The sequence below is a fragment of the Oncorhynchus clarkii genome, unplaced genomic scaffold (assembly GCF_045791955.1).
Source record: "Oncorhynchus clarkii lewisi isolate Uvic-CL-2024 unplaced genomic scaffold, UVic_Ocla_1.0 unplaced_contig_5436_pilon_pilon, whole genome shotgun sequence".
Taxonomy (NCBI): domain Eukaryota; kingdom Metazoa; phylum Chordata; class Actinopteri; order Salmoniformes; family Salmonidae; genus Oncorhynchus; species Oncorhynchus clarkii.
This window is the reverse complement of record NW_027260957.1, coordinates 465,001-477,923: the sequence shown is the minus strand read 5'-3', so window position 1 is coordinate 477,923 and position 12,923 is coordinate 465,001. Positions and strand designations below refer to the sequence as shown.

Below are 12,923 nucleotides of genomic sequence, written 5' to 3'. Positions count from 1 at the left end.
CTAGTGAATCTCAATTAAAAGGAGGAGGGATCAGGATTGGACCAGGCTCAGAGAGAGAGAGTGATCCAGGGCTTGGGGGCCTGTCTAGAGCCTAGAGGAGAGAGAGAGAGGGGGAGAGAGAGAGAGAGACACACAGCCAACCGTCATCCAATCAGCTTCAAGCGTCAGGCATACAGGGTTTACATTCCCTAATCACCCTGTCAGGAGATTACACTGAGAAAGGAGGGAGGGATGAAGGTAGTATGGGAGGAAGAGGAGAGAGGAGGGAGCAGACAGCGAGAGAGAGAGAGAGAGAGAGAGAGAGAGAGAGAGAGAGAGGGAGCAGGCAGTGAGAGAGAGAGAGAGAGAGAGAGAGAGAGAGAGAGAGAGAGGGAGTAGGCAGTGAGAGAGAGAGAGAGAGAGGAGAAGCAGGCAGCGAGGCAGTGCGAGAGAGAGAGAGAGAGAGAGAGAGAGAGGAGGAGGGAGTAGGCAGTGAGAGAGAGAGAGAGAGAGGAGGAAGCAGGCAGCGAGAGAGAGAGAGAGAGAGAGAGAGAGAGAGAGAGAGAGAGAGAGAGAGAGAGAGAGAGAGAGAGAGAGAGAGAGAGAGAGAGAGAGAGAGAGAGAGGTGGGGGGGAGTAGGCAGCGAGAGAGAGAGAGAGAGAGAGAGAGAGGTGGAGAGAATAAGTGAAAGAGGGAGAGAGTGAAAGAGGGCGAGGTACCACTGTACAGAGAGGAGAGCTCTTAAAGGGCTGGCACAGCGGAGGTGGTATGGAGATATCTGAGATGTAGCCAACAAAATCGTTTCCACACGAGGCAGAAATAGGATGGTAGAGAGAGCGATGCGATATGGGTGTGTTTGTGTGTGTATGAAGTGACAGGTGTCTAGAACAGTTTAGGTTATAGTGTAGTAATGTTAGGTTAGGTACCATAAGATTCTCCCTCTCCTCTCCTGTCTACCCTCTGGTTTTGGATTCAACCACAGACAGGTACCATTCCCAAAATACACTGGCGTTATGTGACAATATTGTTGACTAAAGTACTAAAAACAACCCTCCTCTATTCTCTCCGCTTACAGGAAATTAGGTCATAAATCCAAGAGAAAAGCAGAGGCAGCCAGGCAGTAGACCCCAGTCACATGGGTGGTGGGTCGTGGTTAAGGTGTATTAACAGAACTACAGGTAAGGTGTGTTAACAGAGCTACAGGTCAGGTGTATTAACAGAACTACAGGTCAGGTGTGTTAACAGAGCTACAGGTCAGGTGTGTTAACAGAGCTACAGGCAAGGTGTGTTAACAGAGCTACAGGTCAGGTGTGTTAACATAGCTACAGGTCAGGTGTATTAACAGAGCTACAGGTAAGGTGTGTTAACAGAGCTACAGGTCAGGTGTATTAACAGTTACCGGTAGGTGTATAAACAGAGCTACATGCAAGGTGTGTTAACAGAGCTACAGCTAAGGTGTGTTAACAGAGCTACAGGTCAGGTGTGTTAACAGAACTACAAGTCAGGTGTATTAACAGAGCTACAGGTCAGGTGTGTTAACAGAGCTACAGGTCAGGTGTGTTAACATAGCTACAGGTCAGGTGTATTAACAGAGCTACAGGTAAGGTGTGTTAACAGAGCTACAGGTCAGGTGTATTAACAGTTACCGGTAGGTGTGTTAACAGAGCTACAGCTAAGGTGTGTTAACAGAGCTACAGGTCAGGTGTGTTAACAGAACTACAAGTCAGGTGTATTAACAGAGCTACAGGTCAGGTGTGTTAACAGAGCTACAGGTCAGGTGTGTTAACAGAACTACAAGTCAGGTGTATTAACAGAGCTACAGATCAGGTGTGTTAACAGAACTACAGGTCAGGTGTATTAACAGAGCTACAGGTCAGGTGTGTTAACAGAGCTACAGGTAAGGTGTGTTAACAGAACTACAGGTCAGGTGTGTTAACAGAGCTACAGGTCAGGTGTATTAACAGAGCTATAGGTCAGGTGTATTAACAGAGCTACAGGTCAGGTGTGTTAACAGAGCTACAGGTCAGGTGTGTTAGCAGAGCTACAGGTCAGGTGTGTTAACAGAACTACAGGTAAGGTGTGTTAACAGAGCTACAGGTCAGGTGTGTTAACAGAGCTACAGGTCAGGTGTGTTAACAGAACTACATGCAAGGTGTGTTAACAGAGCTACAGGTCAGGTGTGTTAACAGAGCTACAGGTCAGGTGTGTTAACAGAACTACAGGTAAGGTGTGTTAACAGAACTACAGGTAAGGTGTGTTAACAGAGCTGCAGATCACGTGTATTAACAGAGCTACAGGTCAGGTGTGTTAACATAACTACAGGTAAGGTGTGTTAACAGAGCTACAGGTCAGGTGGGTTAACAGAGCTACAGGTCAGGTGTGTTAACAGAACTACAGGTAAGGTGTGTTAACAGAACTACAGGTAAGGTGTGTTAACAGAGCTACAGGTCAGGTGTGTTAACAGAACTACAGGTCAGATGTGTTAACAGAACTACAGGTCAGATGTGTTAGCAGAGCTACACGGTGATCCATGGAGTCACTGTGTTTAGGGACAGTGAATGTAAGAGGCAAAATGGACAGCCAGTGTGGAACGGAATGACTGGTATTATATTCAGTTGGTCAACAACAACACAGATAGGATGCAACCTAAATGGCACACTATTCCCTATATAGTGCACTACTTTTGACCAGAGACTTATGGGCGCTGGTCAAAAGCAGTGCACTACATTGGAAATAGGGTGCCGTTTGGCCAAAGAGTTCGGAAGTTCCCAGCCAGTGGCACAGGATGGAATGTTATGGGCAGGGCTCTGAGCTGTGGACAGGAAGCTAGCTGCATTGTGTATGTGTGTGTGTGTTGCCTAGGCTACATATTGTTCTCCCTCACATACCACCAGTTATTTCTGGACTCCCAGTCAGCCCCTTTAAGGTCTCATGTACATGATGTCCAGTGTAATGTCCAGCTCTAACCCTATGAAGGACATGAATAGGCCTATGCAATACAGAGCCTACCATTTGTTTGGAACTGAAAATACATTCACATAGTTTGGCCACGAGTGCCCACTTAAAAACGTGTAGGTCCGTGACTCCCCTGGCGAGCCCACTGTCCTCTGTGATCCTCTATGATCTCAGTAAACTGATGTGTACACACACACACACACACACACACACACTGCACAGAAGTAGTTCATGTTTAACTCTATTACTATGGTGTCTGTGAGTTAAGGACTTATTGAGCCAATTAGAGATGAGGAAATATACTGAGATGAATCCCAGGCCCTGCTGTTATTGAGTTAGACAAAGAAACCAGACCGTTCCTGATCACACCATTACTCATGAAACACCCATATTGCAATCGTTTTCTATCTGTTCATACGTACACATAGAGAAATAAGGGATTTATTTCTGACTAACATGTTCCCTCAGAAACATATTATAGGCTATCACAACAAGTAGTTGGTGGGCCGCTGCCAACTAGGCTATACATGATGCATTGTCATATATCAACATGGCATTACACTAGTCACTAAATACCTGACACAAACCGTCACAGGCACCAGCAGTTTTACACTACTAGACCACAGGCCTATACTGAGATCATTTAAAACCCGTTAAACGATTACATTGTTATTATGGGGTTGAACTCATTTCCTGAGAAATATAAATATCCCACATATGTGAAGTGTATTATCGCCCACTCTAGCCTGGATACCCAAACGTGTTCGCTGTCAACCTGTCACACGTAGCATCACTTTCCGTGTCAGCCCAGCTCGCGAGTTCCCGGGATGAAAACAATAACAGCAAATCCCAGCGAAAACCCAGTATCCATTATGTAAGCACACCTCACTTACCGTCAAAATAACGTGGAACACCGTACCGTAATCGACACGGTAAACCCGCTTTCCCGTGTTCTTATTTAGGGTGAATTATATGTACTATAACCAAGTAGCAGTAGCTAGCTACATGTTTATTTCCCGACGTCTGATCATGGACGACAGATCGGCATGGGCCGTGCCCCACCGACGGTCTGTGGACTCCCAGCGGTGATCCAGCGCTCTTTCGCGGCGGCACTGTGTCGCTCCCTTCCGCTCCCCTTCCAGTCTCCCGTCTGTCAAATGTCAGCCGTAAAATCTGCTTCTCGATCCGAGGTAGCGATATGTCATCTGTTAGATTTCATAGCATTGGTGGATAAACTCCGTTAGATTCTACCGAACCGTTACTTGACGTGCCAGTCTGCAGTAAAGAAAGCGCTCCTCTTCTCTTAATTATTTAGAAGACCCCATATCCGCTGCACTGTTTCCGCTCCTGTGGCAGCAACAGTGAATACGGTCCTGTTTTTGTAGCATCTCTCCTTGGTGACAGGTCGGAACGGTGTCAGCATATCGAGATATTAACTCAACACTTTTCCAACCCTTGAATCGCGTTGAATAACTTTCTAAAAAGCTTTGTCTGGTCAACCGTGCGCTAGCTGGCGCGGCATAACGTTGTTTTGACCAGCGTCATCAGTCAGTATACGAGCATAGTGGATGAAAGTAGGCTAGATGTATCACTAGCACTATGAGGTAGCAGGGACAAGATGTTAGCAGATGGTAGAGAGATGGACGGAGGGATTTGGTCGATCTCACTTTTATAATCCCTGTAGCAAAACGAAGCAGCCGGTCAGATATTTTTCCAACAATATCAGGCTTCTGGGTCAGGTAAAAACAAAAGGCACCACAAATGGTTAATAAACAGATTTTTTTTTTTTTTTCAGTGTATTCAAATACATTTTTCTACAAAATATATGTACACAAGTCAGAGTAAACATAAGGTGTTGTTGACAACATAATCAAAACATGTTTCCATTTTTACATCTTTAGACAGTTTTTTAGCAAGGCTGTGGAACAAGGATGTAACCGACTGGGGTGATTTTAAATGTGACCCCTGGATACATCTAGTATTCCTATGGTATATATGGGGTGATTTTAAATGTGACCCCTGGATACATCTAGTATTCCTACAGTAGGACTTCCTACACATCCTACAGTGTAATCATATTCCTATGGTATAGGTCAGGACATCACATGACATTACAGTGTTTCCCCTATATGCATTTAGCAGTGGCGGCCCGTGCTGCCACTCCCCCCAGAAAACATTTATATATATTTCTATGTAGAAAAGCTAATGGAGAGATAGATTTTTTAAAAGATTATATATTTTTTATTTAACCCCTTTTTCTCCCCAATTTCGTGGTATCCAATTGTTTAGTAGCTACTATCTTGTCTCATCACTACAACTCCCGTACGGGCTCGGGAGAGACGAAGGTTGAAAGTCATGCGTCCTCTGATACACAACCCAACCAAGCCGCACTGCTTCTTAACACAGAGCCATCCAACCCGGAAGCCAGCCGCACCAATGTGTCGGAGGAAACACCGTGCACCTGGCTACCTTGGTTAGCGCACACTGCGCCCGGCCCGCCACAGGAGTCGCTGGTGCGCGATGAGACAAGGATTTCCCTACCGGCCAAACACTCCCTAACCCGGACGACGCTAGGCCAATCGCCCCACGGACCTCCCGGTCGCGGCCGGTTAGGACAGAGCCTGGGCGCGAACCCAGAGTCTCTGGTGGCACAGCTGGCGTTGCAGTACAAAGATTATCTTTGAGAACAAAAAGTATAATCACCAAAATAAAATAAACAGTCGGGGAGAATCCAAAATTCCCCAAATATCATGTCAGGGGGCCCCCATTGATTTTATTATAATGTTTGAGTCATTCAGATAGCATAAGAACAAGGCATAAACCACTGCAAAATGTGTACAATTGAAGGAATTTAGCTTTAAAAAACCAAAACATCTCTGCTCATTTTCGGTCGGAGACCGTGCCATTGGCCACACCCACTACACTAACTTTGCCACCGCTGTAGAAAAACATATTTGAGGAAACACTATTTTATGCCATCAATTATGTCTCCTAATACACATCACATGGGACCTGATAGGTCATTACAGTTCAGTATAGAGGACCTGATAGGTCATTATACAGAGCAGTAATGAGGACCTGATAGGTCATTATACAGTTCAGTATAGAGGACCTGATAGGTCATTATACAGTTCAGTAATGAGGACCTGATAGGTCATTATACAGTTCAGTATAGAGGACCTGATAGGTCATTATACAGTTCAGTATAGAGGACCTGATAGGTCATTATACAGTTCAGTATAGAGGACCTGATAGGTCATTATACAGTTCAGTAATGAGGACCTGATAGGTCATTATATAGTTCAGTATAGAGGACCTGATAGGTCATTATACAGTTCAGTAATGAGGACCTGATAGGTCATTATACAGTTCAGTAATGAGGACCTGATAGGTCATTATACAGTTCAGTATAGAGGACCTGATAGGTCATTATACAGTTCAGTATAGAGGACCTGATAGGTCATTATACAGTTCAGTATAGAGGACCTGATAGGTCATTATACAGTTCAGTATAGAGGACCTGATAGGTCATTATACAGTTCAGTAATGAGGACCTGATAGGTCATTATACAGTTCAGTAATGAGGACCTGATAGGTCATTATACAGTTCAGTATAGAGGACCTGATAGGTCATTATACAGTTCAGTAATGAGGACCTGATAGGTCTTTATACAGTGCAGTATGTGTTGATGAGGTGCCGTACCATCTCAGTGTTTCCACTGGCCTGGTAGATGATTGACAGGTTGAAGGCTATCTCTCTACGCAGGTCTACCTGGTCATCCGCAATACCCTGTAGGAGAGAGATGAGTGAATGAAGAGATGAGGTGTGTGTGTCTGTAGTATATACCTCTAGTGTAAGAGGAGGGAAGCTGAGAGCCTTGTGGTAATAGTGAATGGAGAGGTGTGTCTGTAGTAGATACCTCTAGTGTAAGAGGAGGGAAGCTGAGAGCCTTGTGGTAATAGTGAATGGCGAGGTGTGCCAGGCCCATCTGCTGCAGGGCCCGTCCCAGGTTGTACATGCTCTCCTGGCAGGGCCCACGCTGCTCCACGTAACGCCACAGGAATGAGAATCCCTGCCACAACACACAGACACACACGTTATGACACAAAACACACACGACACACACACACACACACAACACATAGGGTCTACACACACACACACACGACACATAGGATCTACACACACACACACACACACACACACACACACAGGGTCTACACATAGGGTCTATACACACGACACATAGGGTCTATACACACACACAGGTCTATACACACACACACAGGTCTATACACACACACACACAGGTCTATACACACACAGGTCTACACACACACAGGTCTACACACACACAGGTCTACACACACACAGGTCTACACACACACACACACGTCTACACACACACACACACACACACACACACACAGGTCTACACACACACAGGTCTACACACACACAGGTCTACACACACACACACACTAGAAGTTGACCAATGATACTGTATATAGAACCTATAGGATGTATCTATGGGACACAATACAACTGTATAGAACCTATAGGATGTATCTATGGGACACAATACAACTGTATATAACCTATAGGATGTATCTATGGGACACAATACAACTGTATAGAACCTATAGGATGTATCTATGGGACACAATACAACTGTATATAACCTATAGGATGTATCTATGGGACACAATACAACTGTATAGAACCTATAGGATGTATCTATGGGACACAATACAACTGTATATAACCTATAGGATGTATCTATGGGACACAATACAACTGTATAGAACCTATAGGATGTATCTATGGGACACAATACAACTGTATAGAACCTATAGGATGTATCTATGGGACACAATACAACTGTATAGAACCTATAGGATGTATCTATGGGACACAATACAACTGTATAGAACCTATAGGATGTATCTATGGGACACTATACAACTGTATATAACCTATAGGATGTATCTATGGGACACAATACAACTGTATAGAACCTATAGGATGTATCTATGGGACACAATACAACTGTATAGAACCTATAGGATGTATCTATGAGACACAATACAACTGTATATAACCTATAGGATGTATCTATGGGACACAATACAACTGTATAGAACCTATAGGATGTATCTATGGGACACAATACAACTGTATAGAACCTATAGGATGTATCTATGAGACACAATACAACTGTATAGAACCTATAGGATGTATCTATGGGACACAATAGGAGTCTGACCTGCAGTATTAGCGGGTGGCGTTTAACCACAAACTTCTGAGACGCCATGTGGAAGAAGGTGAGGCCAACACACAGACTGTACAGAGGTTCATCTGGCTTAGACCTGAACGCCTGAACATACTGACCTAGAGACAGAGAGAGAGACAGAGAGAGAGACACAGAGAGAGACACACAGAGAGAGACAGAGAGAGAGACAGAGACACAGAGAGAGAGAGACACAGAGAGAGAGAGACACAGAGAGAGAGAGACACAGAGAGAGAGACACACAGAGAGAGAGAGACACACAGAGAGAGAGAGACACACAGAGAGAGAGAGACACAGAGAGAGAGAGACACAGAGAGAAAGAGACACAGAGAGAAAGAGACACAGAGAGAAAGAGAGAGAGACAGATTAATTCCTACTTGGATTCCACATTAGCCTGGATGTGCATAAACCATTCCCCTGGCTAGAAGGTCATAGTTTTATGTAGTATGCATCTGTAGTATGCATCTGTGTGGTCGTACCGAGTGCGTGTTTGAAGCTGCCAGACACCAGTGCGTTGTGTCCACTGAGAACACACAGGGCGTGGTTGTCTGGGTTCTTCATCATCAGACGCAGACAGAACCGATGATGACGCACGTCCTGGGAGTGAAGGGTCACCTGGTGGGAGAGGACAGGGAGGACAGGGAATTGTTAGCTAGATTACTTGTTGGTTATTACTGCATTGTCGGAACTAGAAGCACAAGCATTTCGCTACACTCGCATTAACATCTGCTAACCATGTGTATGTGACAAATACAATTTGATTTGACAGGGAGAATGAGTGAGCTGGTGTGTGTGTGTGTGTATGTGTGTGAAGGATCACCTGGTTGAATACATTCCACAGCATGGGCCACTCCTGCTTCTCCATCAGCGTCAGTCTATAGACAGATGGATGGAGGTTAGAGGTCAATATGGTCCTCACACACTCAGAATAAGCCCTGGTACACCTCCTGATCTAACACACAATGAGTGTCTATGACTAGGAGGAAGCTGTTTCTGGAGTCAGCAGGACAGTCCGTCAGTAGGACAGTCAGTCAGTAGGACAGTCAGTCAGTAGGACAGTCAGTCAGTAGGACAGCCAGTCAGCAGGACAGTCAGCAGGACAGTCCGTCAGTAGGACAGTCCGTCAGTAGGACAGTCAGTCAGTAGGACAGCCAGTAGGTCAGTCAGTAGGACAGTCAGTCAGTAGGACAGTCAGTCAGTCAGTAGTACAGAGGACAGTCAGTCAGTAGGACAGTCAGTAGGACAGCCAGTAGGACAGCCAGTCAGCAGGACAGTCAGTAGGACAGTCAGCAGGACAGTCAGCAGGACAGCCAGTCAGTAGGACAGAGGACAGTCAGTCAGTAGGACAGTCAGTAGGACAGCCAGTCAGCAGGACAGTCAGTAGGACAGTCAGCAGGACAGTCAGCAGGACAGTCAGTCTGTCAGCAGGACAGCCAGTCAGTAGGACAGAGGACAGTCAGTCAGTAGGACAGTCAGTAGGACAGCCAGTCAGTAGGACACTCAGTAGGACAGTCAGCAGGACAGCCAGTCAGTAGGACAGAGGACAGTCAGTCAGTAGGACAGTCAGTCAGCAGGACAGCCAGTCAGCAGGACAGTCAGCAGGACAGTCAGCAGGACAGTCAGCAGGACAGTCAGTAGGACAGTCAGCAGGACAGTCAGCAGGACAGTCAGTCAGGACAGCCAGTCAGTAGGACAGACAGTCAGCAGGACAGTCAGCAGGACAGCCAGTCAGTAGGACAGTCAGTAGGACAGTCAGTAGGACAGCCAGTCGGACAGACAGTCAGCAGGACAGTCAGTCAGTAGGACAGTCAGTAGGACAGTCAGTAGGACAGTCAGCAGGACAGTCAGCAGGACAGTCAGCAGGACAGCCAGTCAGTAGGACAGACAGTCAGCAGGACAGTCAGCAGGACAGCCAGTCAGTAGGACAGTCAGTAGGACAGTCAGTAGGACAGCCAGTCGGACAGACAGTCAGCAGGACAGCCAGTCAGTAGGACAGTCAGTAGGACAGTCAGTAGGACAGTCAGCAGGACAGCCAGTCAGTAGGACAGTCAGTAGGACAGTCAGTAGGACAGTCAGCAGGACAGTCAGCAGGACAGTCAGTAGGACAGTCAGTAGGACAGTCAGCAGGACAGTCAGCAGGACAGCACAGTCAGTAGGACAGTCAGTAGGACAGTCAGCAGGACAGTCAGCAGGACAGTCAGTAGGACAGTCAGTAGGACAGTCAGTAGGACAGCCAGTAGGACAGCCAGTAGGACAGTCAGTAGGACAGCCAGTCAGTAGGACAGTCAGTAGGACAGTCAGCAGGACAGCCAGTAGGACAGACAGTCATTAGGACAGCCAGTCAGCAGGACAGTCAGTAGGACAGTCAGCAGGACAGCCAGTCATTAGGACAGCCAGTTAGTAGGACAGTCAGTAGGACAGTCAGTAGGACAGTCAGTCAGTAGGACAGTCAGTAGGACAGTCAGGAGGACAGTCAGCAGGACAGCCAGTCATTAGGACAGCCAGTCAGCAGGACAGTCAGTAGGACAGCCAGCAGGACAGTCAGCAGGACAGTCAGTAGGACAGCCAGTAGGACAGTCAGCAGGACAGTCAGCAGGACAGTCAGTAGGACAGTCAGCAGGACAGTCAGTAGGACAGCCAGTAGGACAGCCAGTAGGACAGTCAGTAGGACAGCCAGTCAGCCAGTAGGACAGTCAGCAGGACAGTCAGTAGGACAGCCAGTAGGACAGTCAGCAGGACAGTCAGTAGGACAGCCAGTAGGACAGCCAGTAGGACAGTCAGTAGGACAGCCAGTAGGACAGTCAGCAGGACAGTCAGCAGGACAGTCAGCAGGACAGTCAGTAGGACAGCCAGTAGGACAGACAGTAGGACAGTCAGTAGGACAGCCAGTAGGACAGCCAGTCTGACCTGATGTAATCGTAGGCCTTGCGGTAGTTATGGTCCAGGAAAGCAGCCGACAGACCAAAGAACTCCAGCTCTTTCCTCTTCACCTAAACAACACATTACTGTCCTGTAGATTTAACCAACAAAGTGCTAACAACACATTTAGAAAGATATAACAATAAATGAGTCATTTTTCAAATACAAAACATTTTCTTTATAATGAACAATTTCTTACATTTTAATGACAGGAAGTGAAAGTGCCAGAAAACAGCAGCTAGTTCCTGTTTACCTTGACGTCATAGAAGGAGTAGAACTCCAGAGAAGAGTCTACCAGCAGCTCTGCCTCTTTAAAACGCTTCATCTCACACAGGGTACACACACACCTCACCAACAGCAACCACCAGTCCTCACGAGACAACACACTGGTCTTACCTGGGGAGGGAGGGAGGGAGGGAGGGAGGGAGGGAGGGAGGGAGGGAGGGAGGGAGGGAGGGAGTGAGTGAGAGAGATGGAAGTGAGTAGAGAGAGAGAGAGAGAGAGAGAGAGAGAGAGAGAGAGAGAGAGAGAGATGGAAGTGAGTGAGTGAGAGATGGAAGTGAGTGAGTGAGAGATGGAAGTGAGTAAAAGAGAGAGAGAGAGAGATGGAAGTGAGTGAGTGAGAGAGAACATTGCTTAATCGTTTCTCTTTTTGGGTCTGTAACCTCTCAGTACATCTGTAACACGTGACCAATCAGAGGAGTCTTACCACTGATGTCCTGGTAGGCTGCCTCCTGGTCGTGGATGTCTGACACCAGGTCCTTAGACACCTTGACCAGACGCAGGTGTCTGACCCCCGCCCACATGCTGGCTTTGACACACACCTGGGCCCGCGTCATAGCCACCTGAATGACACAACATCAGTAGGAACAACATCAATGTGTGTGTGTGTGTGTGTGTGTGTGTGTGTGTGTGTGTGTGTGTGTGTGTTAGAAGCCTACCTTCAGCAGCATAGCCAGCATGGTCAGCATGGTATCCAGGTAGTCATCCAGTCGGCCTTGGGAACGCAGGAGAGTAGAGCGGTGGAGCAGCAGCTTCAACTCCTGGATCACACACACACACACAACACAACACACAGGGATAATCATTACACACACACACACACACAGGGATAATCAGTACACACGCACACACACACACACACCACACACACACACCACACACAACACACCGCACAGGGATAATCAGTACACACACACACACACACACAACACAACACACACACACCACACACACACCACACAACACGCACACACCACACACACACACAACACAACACACCACACAGGGATAATCAGTACACACACACACACACAACACACACACACACACACACACACACACCACACAGGGATAATCAGTACACACACAAAGGGATAATCAGTACACACACACACACACACACACACACACACACAGGGATAATCAGTACACACACAGGGATAATCAGTACACACACACACACACACACACACAGGGATAATCAGTACACAACACACACAGGGATAATCAGTACACAACACACACAGGGATAATCAGTACACAACACACACACACACGCACACACAAAGGGATAATCAGTACACACACACACAAAGGGATAATCAGTACACACACCGCTCCACCCTCCACCCTCCCTCCTCCTCTCCCTCCCTCCCCCCTCCCTCCCCCTCCTCTCCCTCTCCCCCTCCCTCCCTCCCTCCCCCCTCCCTCCCTCCCTCCCCCCTCCTCTCCCTCCCTCCCCCCTCCCTCCCTCCCTCCCCCCCTCCACCTGCCTGC

General features: G+C 47.1%; 1 protein-coding gene across 1 annotated transcript in view; it reads right to left on the bottom strand.

The window, feature by feature from the left end:
* Positions 1–4,705: 4,705 nt before the first annotated feature.
* LOC139402661 (general transcription factor IIIC, polypeptide 3) overlaps positions 4,706–12,923 on the bottom strand; it is a 17,609-nt gene continuing 9,391 nt past the window's right edge. Inside the window, exons 11-20 of the mRNA XM_071146550.1 lie at positions 12,920–12,923; positions 12,086–12,187; positions 11,854–11,989; positions 11,398–11,540; positions 11,133–11,215; positions 9,046–9,100; positions 8,705–8,840; positions 8,202–8,326; positions 6,855–7,007; positions 4,706–6,724 (exon numbers count right to left, since the gene is read on the bottom strand). The exon at positions 12,920–12,923 is cut by the window's right edge and continues 199 nt beyond it. Of these exons, the coding sequence (XP_071002651.1) occupies positions 6,602–6,724; positions 6,855–7,007; positions 8,202–8,326; positions 8,705–8,840; positions 9,046–9,100; positions 11,133–11,215; positions 11,398–11,540; positions 11,854–11,989; positions 12,086–12,187; positions 12,920–12,923 (1,060 nt within the window). The 3' untranslated portion in view covers positions 4,706–6,601. The remainder of the gene's footprint in view (positions 6,725–6,854; positions 7,008–8,201; positions 8,327–8,704; positions 8,841–9,045; positions 9,101–11,132; positions 11,216–11,397; positions 11,541–11,853; positions 11,990–12,085; positions 12,188–12,919) is intronic.